General features: G+C 34.1%; 1 protein-coding gene, 1 non-coding gene and 1 pseudogene across 2 annotated transcripts; all 3 read right to left on the bottom strand.

Moving 5' to 3' along the window:
* Nucleotides 1–3,880: 3,880 nt before the first annotated feature.
* TRNAL-AAG (transfer RNA leucine (anticodon AAG)) lies at nt 3,881–3,961 on the bottom strand. The gene has a single exon. It is a non-coding gene; the product is annotated as a tRNA-Leu (tRNA).
* A 2,991-nt stretch (nt 3,962–6,952) lies between these two features.
* On the bottom strand, nt 6,953–9,484 carry LOC132615032 (putative F-box protein At1g65770; annotated as a pseudogene).
* Nucleotides 9,485–14,659: 5,175 nt separating this feature from the next.
* On the bottom strand, nt 14,660–16,481 carry LOC132639856 (protein CANDIDATE G-PROTEIN COUPLED RECEPTOR 7-like). The gene has a single exon (XM_060356252.1). It carries the CDS (start codon nt 16,243–16,245, stop codon nt 14,938–14,940), a length of 1,308 nt encoding a protein of 435 aa, XP_060212235.1. The 5' UTR covers nt 16,246–16,481; the 3' UTR covers nt 14,660–14,937.
* Nucleotides 16,482–18,145: the final 1,664 nt, after the last annotated feature.

Below are 18,145 nucleotides of genomic sequence, written 5' to 3'. Positions count from 1 at the left end.
TAATTTTATACCACTAAATAGATGTCAAAAATAATTTCATATATTTAGAATAATTAAAGTCTATCTTGAAGTTAAAAAATGGTTTAATCCACTACTTATAAGAAATAATCAACTCTACAAGAGCCTTCGCCTTTTTGAAATTATCAAAGTCTTCATCAATTTGTTCATTTTTATATATTAATTGCATAATGTTTGTTATTCTTTAATTTATATGAAGGTATTTAACTGGGCAAGGGCCAAGGAGTTTAAAAGAAAATGAAAGGCTTTTGAAACTTGTGATCCAAACCAAGCAATGAAAACTTTTGTGGCTATAAATCATCTAATTAATGTAATATAAAAAGTTTAAAATTAGATTTTTATTAACTATGAAAAAATATCATTCTTTTTTAAACTGACTAAAAGGAAAAGAATGCTACATAAATATGGACGGAAAGAGTATAAACTTTGAATTATTTATTTCAATAACCTCTATCACATTTCAAAAAATAATATAAACTCTAGCCCCTTTTACTCATAATTTTATAATGTACAAATCACACACAATAATAATTTTTTGGGGCCTTCAATTTGGGGGGGCCTAAAGCAATTGCTTTAGTGGCTTACCCCTCTAGTCGGCCTTGCCCGCCATTTGTACTAAGTTAATCTTGGGATAAGCTAGTATCCCAAACTAAACATGAGATAAAGTTAATCCCAAATTTTATCCCATGATTGTTATCTTTATCCCAAGTACGAAACGACTCCTAATATTAGTATTAACTATTAAGTTATTACGTTTAAAAGAGTATTGCAGATAAAGTTAATCCCAAATTTTATCCCAGGATTGTTATGTTTATCCCAGGTACCAAACGACCCCTAATATTAGTATTAAGTTATTACAGTCAAACCTCTCTATAATTGACATTCGTTATAATGACATTTCACTATAACGGTTTGATTTTCTCCGGAATCGATTTTTCATGTTATATTTTACTTCTCTATAACAACATTCTCCCTATAACAGCAATGACATCAATTATAGCGGTACACTCTTTGTAAAATAACCTCTTTATAACAGCCATACTCAAATAGTGTGTAATAATATTTTGTAAGAAATACGTGACAACAAAAGTGTCGATGAAGAGCCTCAACCAATTGCCACTTGGAGATAGAAGAGTCAACTGTTAAGCACTTAGACAGCCTTCAAGGAAAGCTATTGAACTTCCTTTTGCTGAAAGCTTAGATAAAATTCTTCGTCAATTTAAGCGTTATATTATCACTAAGAGACTATGTCACGACCCAAACTGATGGGCCATGACTAGTGCCCGAGCTGGACACTCGTATACGAACCTGCTAGCTATAATCAAACTGATACTAAGGACAATATGAAAATTTGTAAAAAAACATGCTGTGGACTCATATTGTCATATATCAGAATGAACCTGTCTCCTGAGGAGTCACAGCTAACCAAGACATAACAAAATATGCAAGCCAACAAGGCTGCCACTATATATGGGGATATCCAAAACGAACTACGTCGATATAGTTGCCCAAAACATATATACAACCTACACATGTCTACAGACCTATAAGAATATCACAGTGAATCATGACGGAACAGGGAAACGCCGTACCCCCAAATATGCATAAGTCTATATCAAAAGGATCTGTACCAAAATGTGTTAAGCTCCGGAATAATGGAGCTCCCCAAGCAGCTGAGTAGAAGTCCTAGGCTGGAGGATCACCAAACTGAGCGTTTGTACCTGCGGGCATGAAACGCAGCCCCCGAAGAAAGGGAGTCAATACGAATAATGTACTGAGTATGTAAGGCATAAATAACAACATATGTAGATATGAAAGGTAACATGGAATAGGAGAGATAACCTGTACATCTTAAAATCATATGTACGCAAGCACACATATATAATATAAGTATTAGTGTTTCAGAACGTGCAACCCGATCCATAAATGTTAGTGATGTGGAACGTACAACCCGATCCAAAAGTGTATCATTTTGCTGTGGAACGAACGACCCGATCCATAAATATCATATGTTAGTGCCGAGGAACATACGGCCCGATCCATAAATATCATATGTTAGTGCCGAGGAATGTACGGCCCGATCCATAAATATCATATGTTAGTGCCGAGGAACGTACAACCCAATCCATAAACATAATATATACACATTCATAATGTAAATAGCATGTATGAAAGCTCATATGAAGGCTACAACTTTATCGGAGTGACGTAAAGTCAGTAACCTCCGATTATATTATGGAACAATCATCATCGCTATATCTCACCCCGAAGGAAAATTTTCATGAGGTGAGATCAACAACAATGAGTAAAATCAAGGAAATCATGAAATATCCTCAACAATCTCATGATAGCATTAAAGCCATAAACTTGGAACCTTTAAACATAAAATCATCATTATCATTGTAATCATCATAGAAACATTCTCATCTTTATCATGATAAGTAGCTTTAAGAATCATGAACTTCTAGCCTTTTAAAACAAGAAGGTTATGGAAACATTTATGGAATCATAACATAGGAATCATGCCTTTGAAAGAAAGGGACGAGCCTTAACATACCTGTGCAGCCTCCTATTATCTACGCTTATCCGTCCGTACTCGTAAATCTACATTCAAGAGGATTCGCACTATCGTTAGACTCATTGTTATATGCTTATGCTATGTCTTCATATTAAACTATTCTATATCCTGCCGAAAATCGGGCAGCATCTCTCCTGTTTATATGCTTAGCCCGAAATGTCAATTCAACAATCATCAACAACAACAACAACAATACCAACATCATCAACACCATTATCAATATCAAAATATTCCATGAAACATCCCACACGATGTTTATCCAATTTCTCAACCCGCAACTTTATTATTCGATCATTTAATCACTCTATCTTCGTGAATAAAACAAAAGTAATATTAATAAGGAGAGATTCATACCTTATTCTTGTTAAAACAACAATATCGTCCATATCCACCTTGAATCTAAGCCACAATCCACCGCAAAGCAATACTAGAACCATAACCATGCATTATCCGAGCCTCGATTAATACTCCGCCGCTTAAAAATCACTCAAAACCCTCAATTTTAAGATATCCTCACTCCCCCATATGATTTCTGAATTTTGGGAAATGTTTTGAATGAAAAAAAAGAAGGGTTTTCCCCCTTTTATAGGGTGACAAAGTCGGTGGAAACCGACTTACTCAGCAACCTTCGGTTTCCACCCAGCAACCTTCGATGGCCCAGTCGCGAACGCATAGGGCAATTCTGCCCAGTTCGACCAGATTTTCGTTCTTCACCCGCTCGACCTCCAATCCTTCCGATACTTCTTATACATGATCTTAAACCCTCATAACCATAATATAGGTACGTACAATCTCATATATCCCTTTATCCATAAATATGCTTAATACTTGTGTCGTTCCTTAAATCTGAAAGTTAACTTTCTTGCTCAAAATTCCACGTACTTGTACTTATACCTGTCGAGCATTCTTCTGAAAGTACGAGGTGTAACATACTATAATTTACGAAACAGCCTACAATTGTAGAGTTCTTGCGTAAAACTTAAAATATTTAAATTCTCAATTAATTTAAAATGCATATATGTTCCATAGATTTTAATTCTTTATCTGTGTGGTACAACTAATTATGAATTTAGTAGTAATTTATTAGTCTTTTCAATTTTTAATTTATGAGATATGAAAATCAATTGAAATTTTAAAATTTACAAGTATATTATTTTCGTTTATAACATAAAAAGTACAAAAAGTTAATTGTTTGTCTAAATATCAAATGCCAGGTTTGACTGTATTACGTTTAAAAGAGTATTGCAAATTCATGTACATAGTAAAAAAAAGGTATAAAATAAATGTTGAGAGTGGGATTTGAACCCACGCCTTTTCGGACCAGCACCTTAATCTGGCGCCTTAGACCAACTCGGCCATCTCAACACGTTCATATTTGTACTGCTTTAAGATTTACATAATGTAGTTATGTCTTTTCTTTTTCCACCCATAGCTTTCAACTTCTAGGCGTTACATTTTTATTAAAGAAATGAAATATCTTATTACAATAGGCATGACCTTAACAAACAGCCAAATATATATATTGATGAACGGAAGGACACGTGATCTCTCATCCGTCTCCACTGTTGCAACTATTTCACTTTTGAGGATCTTCATTGTCCAAGTCAATGCACGTATATAATCAGCCAAATAAATGAAGGAAGATTAGAAAGCATAATAGAAACCAATGTCAGAGGCATAAGATTGAGAATGTTACAGAAATATAATGAGTAACTATATATTGAGGGAGGCCACATCAAATGATTGAAGAAATAGCTTTAACATTTCCCAAAACTTTCTTTTTAACCCTTGTGTCCGGACACTTTTATGCACCTTGAAATTAAAGTGATATTTGCTATCTCTATCAGCACATGTATCGGGTAATTCTATCCATTAAAATCAATAAAAAAAAATCACTTGGTATTTTTACCTCTACTGCAATTTAAAACTTAGGCCTCATAGTTCTTAACACACTTCATTAACTATTAGATCACACCTTGGGTGCTTAACATTTTCCAAATCTTGATTCACCTAACTGGAGAGATAAATAATGCAGATGTATGATTCTTTTTAAACTTCTTGCATCCGGTATTCAAAACCACTAGTTCGACTAATGCAAATATATTTTGACAACCTTCATTGGAAAAAAAAGTAAACTGCTCCCTGTCAAAAAAATTTCAATTAGGGATGACCGAGCTAACTTGCATCTATAATTGCTTTATGATCCCCTTTTCCCAAGCCTACCTCCATCCGCAAAACACTCATCCTACGTCACATGTTCATTGCGAGTGCTTGAGGAAGATAATTTATTGTCTCAAATCTTAACATTCATAATCATCCAAAAAGCTATGTGGTATTTGAGCTACGCAACTGAAGCATATAATTCTATTCACAGACTTGAACGATGAGCACAGCATGTGAACGTGAGAGTCAGAAATCACCCAACGAATGGACTAGAATAGAAAACACTATTTCATTGACCAAGTAAGTATGCCACATAAAATGAGACAAAAGGAGCAGTAACTTTATGCTTTCCCACTCAATTTACCCCGTGTTACTCTTTAAATCTTATTGCACGACAAGTGCTTGGCTCTGCTCCGGTGAATTGACAATCTAACAGCATAAATTTTGAAGAGTTCAAAGGGGAAGAAAACCAAGCTAAATTTACTCTTGGCTCTGAATCATCCGCGAAATCTAAAGTAGCTTTGGCTTTGGATAGTAGCATAAGGTGGGGTGTGGCAGAAACACCATTCAATCCTCAAACAAAAACAATAGCGTGAGCCATGAAGCAGTTCAAAGCTTTATCTGATAATAAGAAATTCCCGAGAAAGGATCAGTGGAGCATGGCTGTTTCAAGCTCGGAGAATAATGAGCCCGTCCCCTCTAACTTTTCCACTTATTTACTAGGCTTTAACACTGTGACAAAGTTCGAGATAGATGGCTATCTTAAATTAGTAGCTAAAAAGTTAGTTTCCCCAATTGCAACTACCTAAACAAAAGCAAACCTATCCTCAGAGAAAAGACAATGATAGATAAGTAAGAAAAGACCTCATTCTGCAATGGTTAACGCCCTCTTGTAACTAAAGTAGATCCTAATCACAATCTCAGAATAAAAGCCCAATTGAAAAGCAGAGCTTGCAGCCTCACGCAGAGAGCATTTACAAAACTATAGTTCATCGGCTACTCACTACAAGCACAAAGGCATGCTCCTGGTAACCACCTTTATCTGTGCAGTCATTCATCTTTTGGCTCATACATAAAGCTAGTTGCAAGAATGCACACTTCATGAACCAAAGCACTATATCTTGCATATCCAACAATTAACTAATTATATGAATAGACTACAGACAAATTTAGTTTCAAAGTAGAGCATTAGAAAAAACAGTGTCTCAAATTTTATACTACAAGAATCTTATGACAAACTTAACAAGAAAGTCGACACTAACTTTTAAATTTGAGAATCCACGAGTTAAACATATGCTCCCAAATGCAAAACAAAATTCTTCAAAGCACTAAAGAAGGTTTTTTGACAAGAAAGCTATTCATAGCAGTTTTTAATTGTTGAATGAAGCAAGATATGTTGGACCTTATAGGTTATAGAATTGTGTTATACAGAGGAACTCACAACAACCTGGAAATGGTTTCTAAAATGTAAAAAATCCCTATTAGTGTAGTTTTCTCCTTTGGCTCTAAAAGTTACCCTTCAGGCTAATCAACCAGTTCAAGTCTCCATAGCAAGAGCTACACGAAACTGAACTTTTGACAAGACAGATATTGTTAAAATTATCAGCTAGGTCAAGCTTGAAGTGAACTCACCTAGGATGTCATCCCGACATTGGAGACCAAATTCTCCTGTAGAGCAGCGTCAACAGAAAGACATTAAGCATGAAACTTTAACGCCTAGCCACTCTTCCTACTCGACTGTGTTTACCCTTGGATTGAACAATTCAAGAAACTAACAGTATCAAACAGCATAAATATATTAAGATAGTTAGCAGGCCATGAACACTAGATGCAACGACTTCTATATTTTTTAGTTTCAATTTGAGTCTTTGACTACAATTATTATGACCCAGTGAAAAGGCTCTTCAACCCTCTCTACCATCATCTCTTTCTTTTCATTAACTAATCTCAACTCAAATTAAGCCTCCTCCAAGCAAATAGCCCTTTGGAGCACAACAAGAAAAAGGAAGCGCCAAAAAGAAGAAATAAATGAAACATTCTCCAAATACATAATTTGAAAGGAACTCATAATTCTACTTATGATAAGGTGTTCATGACAATGAAAATCAGGAACCATAATATGCACTGTATGAAGGAATCTGAAGCAATTGTTTCTAGAAATCAACTCAGAATTAGCAATTAAAGCAAGGAAAATAAGAGTTGCAGATAGAAAGATAAATTTTTAGTTCTAGCCTACCTTCCAAAACAGAATAGAGATATCTAAAATGGAAACTGAGCCTACAGCTCCCTTCTGAAACAGACATAAGTAGTAAAATCTAAATAAGTAGCCAAAAACTATAACAAACTTGACTTCAAAATAAATTAATAGAGAGTTGGTGTGACCCAAGTTGGTGGAGTATAACGACTGCCTTTATAGTGAGGCACGATGGTGTCATCTGCTATGTTGAAAACACCCATGTCCAAGCCGCCTCCTTCTAAATATGAGCAGTACATAACATAATTATCATCCGTGAAATAAATGTGATTTGGCTTAACTCCAGGAAATTGAGAAGCTTGGACTGATAGAGATGCATTAGCACCCAAAAAGATAGCTCTGTCTCCTAATTCTTTGGTTTCTGTCAATTTTCCAGCAGCTAAATCGACCTTATAAACCCGAAAATATCTTGTCTCAAAAGTTAGCTTCTCATCAACCTCATCATCATAAACTTCATAATCGGGTATCAGTGGAATCTTGGACTTAACGAGACCACCATGTCGCGCAACTACAAATAACGATCCTAGTGATTCTACAATGTATTGTTCATCTCCAACCTGATGTCGAGGCAACTGAGCTACTTTCTGAGCCTCAGTTGGGTCACCACCAGTAAAATCACAAACTAGCACGTCGCCTAGCCAACGAATGGCATAAAATTTGCCATTAAAGTAGACTACATGACGAAGAAGAGACGCTTCTTCTTTAATCCTAGTCCATCTCAAATGACCTGGCCTCCAATAACTGAGGTACTTATTATTTGCCTCAATGACCATGAGAAAGTAGTCTGATGTTTTAGAAGGATTAGCCGACAAAACTGCCTTGTGAAAAAAGGTCCATGGATCCTGAGTCTGTTGGCAAAGATAGCCTTTGGTGGTATTTGGACGTGGCAACTCAATCTGGACACCGGAGAAGGGATGTAGCAGACAAATTTCACCCTCGTCTTTCCCCGCTGAAATAAGCCATCCCATACACCTTTTTTCGATAGCTTTCGGAATGCTCTTCTTCAAAATCATACCATTATAGAGACTGAAGAAATTTCGACAGGAACTGTCATCATTGCCTTCTTCCTCGGCTAACATAAGCCATGGTACCCTAGGCAGGTCACTGTTAAAGTTGTCCTTAGTGGCCACACTTCGCCAAGATTTGCAGACATAGCGAAATTAAGGTAGTCTTCGATCAAATTCAAACGCTTAGCTACTTGAACAAGAGCGTCTTAAAGTTATCGCATTTTGTATGACTAACACCCCTGTATTGTATATAGCTCACTTACCAATATACTCCCTTTATTTTACCATCAAACATTTACATAAAAGGGAAATTAAAAATTTAACAAAATATTTTTTGAAACATTTAACTTTAGTAACTCATAAAAAGGAAAATAAACACAAATTATTTCTTAATATATACTACCAACTATTAGTAGTAATAATTTTCTTGCACTTTATTTAAATATGTATGTTATTTGTTATTCTATTTAATTATAATATTTATTATATAAAAAATTCTCTTTTTTATTTTTAGTTATTTATTTATTTATGTTTTTCGTTTCAAAATTATCTTATATATACTTAGTTAGATGAAGTTTTATTTGCGTAGAATTTCCATTATATAAAAGGTTTGATTTTTTTAATTTGAAAAGGGATAACATCATAGAGGGCGTAAGTATAGAATTTCATAATATTGAAGATGTAAGTGTTTAATTTTAAAATACAGGAGGTCTACCCATAATTGAGTCACGGTGGTATTTAGTGTAGTTAACCCTTTAAACTATTTCGATTTTACTTTAAAAATAAAATAAGTTACGTCCAATTAGCTTCGAAGATCAATTAAATTAATTCTTGATAATAATAAAAAAAAATGGTATGCAATTCATGATGAACAAGATAATCATTCTTATACTAGGTCGCAATGACGCGTGTCAGCACGGGCCCAACATACTGAACTTATAAATTCTATTTTTATTTTTTTGGAGAGGTGTTTTAGAGCAACTGTTTAATGATATAGGATATCCGTCATGACTAATGAGTTTGATTATTAATAGTGAGTATTCATATCACTTATTTCATGATGAAGCATAGTTTCATATAAAAAATACACGCACGCTACCGTTGGAGGGTTTCAACATAGATTATATTACACAGTTTGGTAATCATATAAATGTTTTCTATCTATGTGAAAGCACTGACTCTTTATGTGCAAAGAAAAAAAATTGTACAGGAAGTATGAATCTGACATATATCAAAATGTTGTTCCTATGTACTCTTGGTTAGAAGAGACAATTGCTTGTATCATTTGCCATGGCAATACTCTGAACTCCTCTACAGTTTTCCAATATTGGGTGGCATCCTACATGGCATGAATGTAATAGGTTCTAAAAATTAAACTCAAATTTCAAAACCAAACTCATAAGCAGAAACAACAATGTTAGTGACAATGCCCGTCGTGCTTGATGCTATTGCAAAATTCGCCATCACAATCATATAAATCAAAATCACAAACAGAAAAGGCCTCAGGTATAGATATTATACGAGCAAGAGAGACTCTAACTCCAATCTCTTAGTTGAGGAACAACCAATCTAGCATAAAATAAATAGTAAAACAAAAGGGTTATCAAAACTAAACTCAACAAATCACCTTTGTCATCAAACAAATTAATCTCACATAAGACAAAAACTCAGGCTTTTGTCTCTCAGTAAGCAACTCACTATCTTAGAGACACTCCTGCTACATGTGAGAAGCGATAAAGAAAAGGAAAGGAGAGGATATGTTCTGTTCCCTATCTTCAATGTGTTTTGTTTCTTGCTGCTATCATTTCAGGCTAGATATTTTTCCTAGCAACTTATTTTAGGCTTTTTCTTTTTCTCATGTTTATCAGATTCAATCCCCCTATTGCTTTTGGAGCACACATCGTCCCAAGCCACCAACCAAATAAAGCTTCTACAATATGCCTCTATAGCCTTCATAACCTTTGATGGAATGATAAACATTTGAGCACAGTATGCTTGGATCCCAAATATTACTATCTGCACTATTTGAATCCTGCCCTGCTTATGAGAGCTTTTTTGCTGTCCAAGAAGCTATTCTAGCCATCACTTTATCAATCAGAGGCTTCCATTGCAATACACTGAGTTTTTTTTTGTAGCGAGAGGAATGCCTAAATATCTGAATGGTAATTCTACTTGGCTATAACCCAGAACTTCTTGTTGTTGTTGTTGTTGTTTTTTTTTTTTTTTTTTTGGCTGCTTCACGTCAAAATTTACTCCTTCATAGTAGGAGCCCGTTTGGATTGGCTTATAAGTTGCTTATAAGCTGTTTTCAGCTTTTTTGAGTGTTTGACTGACCAGTTTAAAGTCATTTTGTGCTTAAAATAAGCTAAAAAAAACAATTGGGTCCATTTTATTTAACTTATCTAAAGCAGCTTATAAGCTGAAAACAGCTTATAAGTAAAAAAAAAATAAGTTGGGTAGACTACCCCAACTTATTTTTTTTAGCTTATAAGCTGTTTACAACTTATAGGTATAAGTCCATCCAAACAAGCTCTAGATAGCACTTTTGGATAGATTAGCTTGTAATCCAGAAGCTGCTGAGAATGCACTGAATTTAGCTTGTAGCCCGTAACTGAATGAACATCACCTCTGGCAAATAACAAGTTATTTGCAAATGATAGATGAGTGATGTCCAACTTTGAGCACAGTGGGTGATATTTGAATTGCTTATCTTGTTTAAATGTCTTCAAAAGTCGACTCAGATATTCCATTACAATAGCAAATAAGAATGAAGATATTGGATCTCCCTGCTTAAGACCTCTTGCAGCATCAAAAGGTCTTGTGTACTCCCCATTCACAATAATTGAATAGTTGACTGTTGACACATATTTCATAATTCAACTAGTGAACTTGTTAGGGAAACCCAAACCAAGCACCTGATGCAAATAATTCCAATCCACAGTATCATATGCTTTTTGGATATCAACCTTGATTAGACACCTCGAAGAAATATTCTTCCTGGAATATGATTTTACTAGCTCATGAGCTAATATTACATTGCCACTTTTCCTCATGGTATGAAACCTGCTTGTGTGTCTGAAATAACTGAGGGCAACACCTTCTGTAATCTAGAAGCCAAAACCTTTGCAACCAATTTATAAAACACTGTGCAACATGCAATTAGCCTATACTCTTTAATATTTGCTGGATTTGGAATTTTCGGGAGAAGGGTAACTGGTGTACAATTTACTGATCTCAACAGTTTTCTTGTTTCAAAAAATCTTTGACAGCTTCACATATGTCCAGTTTGATCACTTACCAGGCTTTCTTGAAAAATAATGCATTATACCCATCCACCCAAAGGTACTTTATCGTCTCCAATATCACTTAATCCTCTATAAATCTCCTGCTCAATAACAGGTGCACACAATTCTAATTGTTGATCATGGAGCAAGACTGGTCCTAGTTTCATGATATGCAAATTCACGGCTGGTAAAGAACTGCATGTTGTGCCCATCAGTGATCTATAAAAAGCTATTATCTCCTCCTGAATTTGTCTCTTGTCAGTTAGTAATGTCCCATTCTGAGCAGTCAGCATTGAGATCCACACATCAAATGTCACTATACATACATAATAGCACCTCAATATAGCAGTCACGAAATTTTCGGACAAACACTGTCATTATAGAGATATTTGACAGTATAATTTCCTTTGTTGAGTATGTTTTGAATGATAAATAAAATGTCTTTGTTCTAAATTAGGTAAGATGTTGGTTTAGCATCATTTGAGAGTTGATCATGGAAAATAGTCACGGTATTGAGTTTAAATTTTTAGCAATTATGTAGGTTATGACATATTTTTTTAAATATTAATTTTGCTTGGCATATGTCACGGTGCTTGCGAAGAAGACAAGATAATAAAAGGGATAAGGTACTATTATCTCCCTGAACAATACCCGAATTTGATACGACACATCTTACCTTTCCATAGGTCTTATTACCCTCTTAAACTTATTTAAAACGGAAGAATTATTCCCCGTATCACCTTACCTTTCCATAGGTCTTATTACCCTCTTAAACTTATTTAAAACGGAAGAATTATTCCCTTAAACGCTGATGTCCACTCTCATATGGGAGAGTGACATACAATCTCCTTGCCACATGTGTATTTATTTATTTTCTTTTTTTTTTTTTAAAAAATTCAGCTCACGTGTCAATTTTTTTTTAAAAGATAAAAAGCTGATTTTTTTTTTTAAAAATATGAATTTTAAAACCCGTTTTTTAAAATTAAAAAAAATTGAAAATTTGATAATTTTTTTAAACCCATTTTTTAATTTTTTTTTTTGAAAACATGGATTAAAATACTGAATTTTCTTTTAAAAAAATGAATTTTAAAACCCTTTTAAAAAAAAAAATTGAAAATTTGATTTTTTTAAAACCCATTTGTTTTTAAAAAAAAAAACCTGAAAACATGAATTTTTTAAAAATATGGAAAAATGAATTTGTTAAAAATATGGAAAACTTGATTATTTTTTTTAAAATGTCTTAAAAAATCTTGATTTCATTTTCGTAGGACACTTTTATTTTTCAAATAAAATCCGGAAAAAGGGTTTTTCTTGTCAAAATGTGAAAAAACTGAATTTTGAAAAAGTTAATTATTTTTTTAAAATGTGGAAAACCCGTTTTTTAAAACTAGATTTATTTTCATATTTAAAGAAAATACAGTTTTTTAAGAAAAATATTAAATCTTCCCTTTTTTATGTTTCTCACTCTTTCAAAGAGTGATAGTGCCATATCCCATAATAAAACTTGTGTAAGTTTCATCAATTGATGTTCCTTATTCTTGACATATCATTTGATAAGAACAACTGAAAACAGCAATGTACTAATGTGCCCTTCATGTTTCTCTTTTAGGATTGATTTGCTTCTTCTTTACCGTGAAAACGTGTTGGTTTTGCTTACTCAAAGCACCAGTTACATAGTTTATTGTAAGTTGTCTTTCCTTGCAATTTTTGTATGGCTTGTTCGATCTTTCTATAAGTTTAGCCCAGTGGACTATTGTTTGAAACTTGACACATGTTTACTTCTCGGCTATATTTTGTATATATTTTTATCGCTTCTTCATTCTCTTTATATTACTTAATCACAATAAGAAACTATAGCTGACTAGCCTGAGCTTATTGAATCCTCTATATACATCCACTCAATTTGGGTTGGTAGAGAGCCAGTGTAAAAAAGTTCTCCCTGTTTCCAGAAATATTTTCGGGTATCCAGTCGCCAATGGATTATTATCCTATCCTGCTAGAAGAGGGGAGTATCTTGTGTACATGTAAGCATTGAAATGAATTTACAAAAGGAGCTGTGCTAACAATCCAATTGTACAAAATAGAAACTCTAATGTTTTTTTTCTTTCCTCAAAATTTCTAGTCCAGTGAGCAAACTAGAACATAAGCCAGCAATAATGTCTTGCATAACATGTGTGAGGGCAAAGTTCACCTCATTTTGAATACTATCGTAATGAGGGATCTCTTGTATTTCCTTTGAACACCTCACAAATCAAAATTTTCTGCAACCATGAATACTATGAAGACCATGCATTAGCTAATGCTCCAATAATGAAGTCCGTTAAAACCATCTCTGCTTTCCAAATGTATAACAACATCTGCTTTAACTTCCCTAACTAATGCAACAGTTGCTTCTCGAGGCATGAACATTAGCAAAAAGACTCCAATAACAAGCTGATCTCCACAATACCTGGAAACCAAATCCATGAGGCGGATGCTGCATTCTTCGCGAATCAGATCTATGATCCTTGAGAAGAAAGCCTTGTCTTTGGTATCAAGAATGATGCAACAGCAAGAAATGTTTTTATTGGTTGCAAATGCATCAGCTGTTTCAACACTAAAACCCAAGTAAATCATCAGTTCTCAAGCTGCTTGTAGATGGCACCAGCAAGGCAAGCAATAACATCACTATGATTTTGAGACAATGATAGCTAGAAGAAAATATGAAGCGATGCCACAAACAGAGATGATAAACATCAGCAATGCGTAAATGCTCTGATAATTATACCTAATAATAACAAGAGCACTGTCTGGTAGCACCTTTATCTCCTCTTAATAACCTGCTAAGAGGGGATTATAAAACCAGCAAGACTCTGCCAAATTATGAAGGTGCCATTCATACAGCAAAAAACAAAAAGATCTGCCAAATTTAGAGAACAAACGAGCAAAGGCCATTGATGCCAATAATATGCAGAACAATATTCCAACAGCTCTACATGTTAATAACCATGAAAACAGAGTAACTAATGTGAATAGGGGCGTAATAGTCCCTCTGGAAGAGCATATACAACCAGAGGCGAAACCAGAATTTGAAGTTCATGGGTTCTGAATTTGCTATCGAACCCATATTCATCACAGTTACTGGGTTCACAATTAAATATTTATACATATCTAATAGATTTCCTGAAACGTATATAAGATATAAACAAAAAACTTAATACTCTCCCTCCTCCCCTGTACACAACATCAACTCTAAAGATCAGTGCAGGATATGAAATCAGTATGGGTTAAGAAATAAGAACAAAGGAAATGAAAGCAAACCGAAACTTGACTTTCTGTGGTTATTAAAAGAAAAGGCTTCCTGGAAAGTCCAGCATAATATTAATTGTGAAACTGAGCATAATATTAATTGTGAAATTGACATATCCATTCAACATATTACTATCCAAAAAGAAAACTATCGGGACTACCGCTAATACAATATCTTGAATACCACTAATAGGTCACAATATCTTGAATTGCTGACAAAATCGTTAATCAATTTGTACAACAGAGAGGTCAGCTTCTCAGCACGAAAATCTATGAGTAAAATTAAAAAGCACGTGCCATTTCACTTTAGATTGTTTTATTTCTGGAGCCTTCTTACAATGGTGATCACAATTCAAATTCGTCTTCAAGCTTGAGGGCCTCTGAAGCAGCTTCTTCCTCTTCATCATCAATTGCAAAATAGGGGTTATGCGCCTTAGGCCTAAAGTTATACCCAGTAAAGACATAGAAGGCAAGTGTAGCCAGTTCAGCAGCCACCACACTAGTCCACTGATACCGATACGAAGTAATGGTTTCCAGAGCATAAACGACAACCCTCGTGAAGTATATATAACATATCACAATAATATAATACTGCCTAAACAATGTCAACTTCATCAAGTTCACAGCCGCTTTTCCATCAGTCTTTGCTGCCTCACGCAAGTTCTTAATCGACCACACAATAGGAAACAATACAGCACAACAACACACAATATCTACAAGCAAGAAAACCTGCTTCCACGTATACGATCTCTCACCAAACGGGCCAGTTTCATCAATCACAACTTGCGCAACATTAGCCACAACTTGCAACGGTATCACAACCATCAAAACCTTCTTTTCTTTATCTTGCAAATAAGGCTTCACAAATGACCAACCAGTACAAATCAAAACAATCAACGTAAATAACGTAATCCCTTTCAAGAAACTAAATATATAGAACAAAACATCCCAACCATGAGCAGTTCCTGTTCTCTTAATATACGATTTATCTTCAGCTTCACATAACAAATCCAATGCCTTCAACACCAATACCGCGAGCATAAAGAAATGAACTTTATAAACAGTTAACCTTTTCCTATAAAGGGTATAAACCCAAACAGTCCCTAACAACACATACGCCATAAAAAACAACAAATATATAACAGGAAGTGCAGTTTTCCCAGCTGATAAAAAATCAAGATTGCCACTTTTGGGGTTAAAATTATACATAACAGAATGTACATTCATAGTAACTTCCAAATTGGGCATACAATTAGCAAAAGCAAGAGTAAACTGATTAGCATCAGATACACTAAACGAGGCGTTGAACTCACGCGCCTGTGGTTGCAAGTGGTCAAAAGTGAAGACTTTTTTTATAAGATTAGATTCAAGTGGACACTGAATTTCACCTTCTTGAAGTTGTTCAAGCACGTGTACCCACGCGTCTAGGGTACAAAGGAAAAACCCTAATTGGGAAATTGGGGTTTTCTGGTTATTGGAGAAAGAGATGTCGGTTACGGTTAGGTTTAAACGACCCGAATGGGTGTACCCGAATTCGTCAAAAGGGATAGTGGAACGTGAATCGGATCGGATCTGTGTGGATCGGATCTCACCGACGGTGACCCGGATTGTGAGAGTGATGGTAATTACGAAGAGTGCAAAACGAGTAGCCATTGTTTGAAAATAAAATAAAATTTCAGATTTTTTTACTGAAATTGAAGTGAAAGCTTCAGATGGTTGACATGGGATGATGAGATTACCAGATTCTTCTATGACAAAGGACTATGTTTTATTGTGTTGTGTACGATGTTGAATGTTAGCTGGCGGAAATCAAGAATGTCGGTTGGGTTTAGTTGGGTTTTAGGGGGAAAAATGTGAGATGGGCAGGATTGAATAGAGGAGAATACATGGATTTGTACTATTTTAATTCTTCATACTCCTCAATTAACCAGTGTAGTAATTTTAAGGGATATTTCAATAATATACAATTTAGTACAAAATATTATATTTATGTAGTCATATTTTAAATATACATTCGCATAGCCAACTTTTTTCTTGCAATAATGTTCATACATACGATATACAACATTACACGTTTACGGGAGCGGATCAACCTTGTATAAAAGTGTATAATAATGTACAAGAGGGTCATTTCGGGTAAGATCAGAAATATGGGCCATTTCGGATAAATATTTTCTCCAAATAAATATAGAGTGTTATTTTCCCTAATTTTAAAGGGAGGAATTTTCCTATATATAAAAAGGTGCTTATAATCTTCTTTGACCAGCTTAGTCAAATAATTCTAAATAGAAGTTTAATTTAAATTAAAAATTAATAATAAAAATTAAATAAGCTTCTATACGCGTAACAAGTATATGTACATATAAGAAATATTAAATATTATCTATTATTATATATTTAAAATAATATTTTAATAAAATAAATTGATAACTGATATCTTAAAGAGTAATCTATATATTCTAACTCATGCTAATATAATATGAAGATCATGATTCATCCTTTTGTAAACAGCGGAAGGATATGGATGAATATAAAAAGTAATTTTCTAGAATAAGAATACTAGGTAAACATACTTGAAACTCGGTAAATTCTGAAAAACTTAAGGATCCCAAATAAGGAAGAAGAGTTTATGGGAAGCATTCATGAAAATTACTGATGTGCATTGGGTGGAACCGTGGAAGTCACACACAAAATAAAAGAATAACTTGTTTCTTCATCACAAATAGCTGGCCATTTTATTTATTTATCAAGAATTAATTAAATTTTCGATGTTAATTAAACATAACTTATTTTATTGGGTTAATAACACTTTTGGTCACTCAATTATTGGTAAATTTGATTTTAAATCTTGTGACTGTTCAACTACAATATTAAATTACCCGTGTATTATGTTAAATTTGTATTGTTTCTTCATATTTCAGGGTAATATAATTTTAAAATGTAAAAAATAAAATTTAAAAAATAAAAGAAACTTTTGAAATGTATGATCCGAAATAAGCGTTAGATATTTGTGTAGCTGTAAATTATGTTATAAAGATAAATTATTTTTAAATATAGAAAGGTAATAATTTTTCGAGGACAGATTAAAAAGAAAACGATCATAATTTTTTTTGTAGAGAGGACTATATAATTTGCGAAGATTTTTGGGATGAAGTTATAGAAAAGCAAAAAGTAATCCGCTAGGGTTTAGAGTTGGTATTCTTTTTCTCTCCCACATTGAAGGATGACGAATTGGTCGGAACTTCAGAATGAGGCTGTGGTTCAAGTAGCTAGGGGTAAACATTGTGTAGTAGGAGAAGTGGCTAGGTAACTAAAGTTTCATGCTTGATGCCTTTTGATTGACGCTGCTCTACGGGAGAATTTGGTCTCCAATGTGAGGATGACAACCTAGGTGAGTTAAACTTCAAGCTTGACCTAGCTGATAATTTAACAATATCTGTCCATCAAAAGTCCATTTTTGTGTAGCTCGAACTGGTTGATTAGCCTGAAGGGTATTTTCTAGAGCCAAAGGAGGAACTACACTATTCGGACATTTTTCTTTCTACATTTTAGT

The sequence above is a fragment of the Lycium barbarum genome, chromosome 1, assembly GCF_019175385.1.
Source record: "Lycium barbarum isolate Lr01 chromosome 1, ASM1917538v2, whole genome shotgun sequence".
Classification (NCBI taxonomy): domain Eukaryota; kingdom Viridiplantae; phylum Streptophyta; class Magnoliopsida; order Solanales; family Solanaceae; genus Lycium; species Lycium barbarum.
Note: the sequence above shows the minus strand (reverse complement) of the source record. Positions and strands in the feature narration are given on the sequence as shown.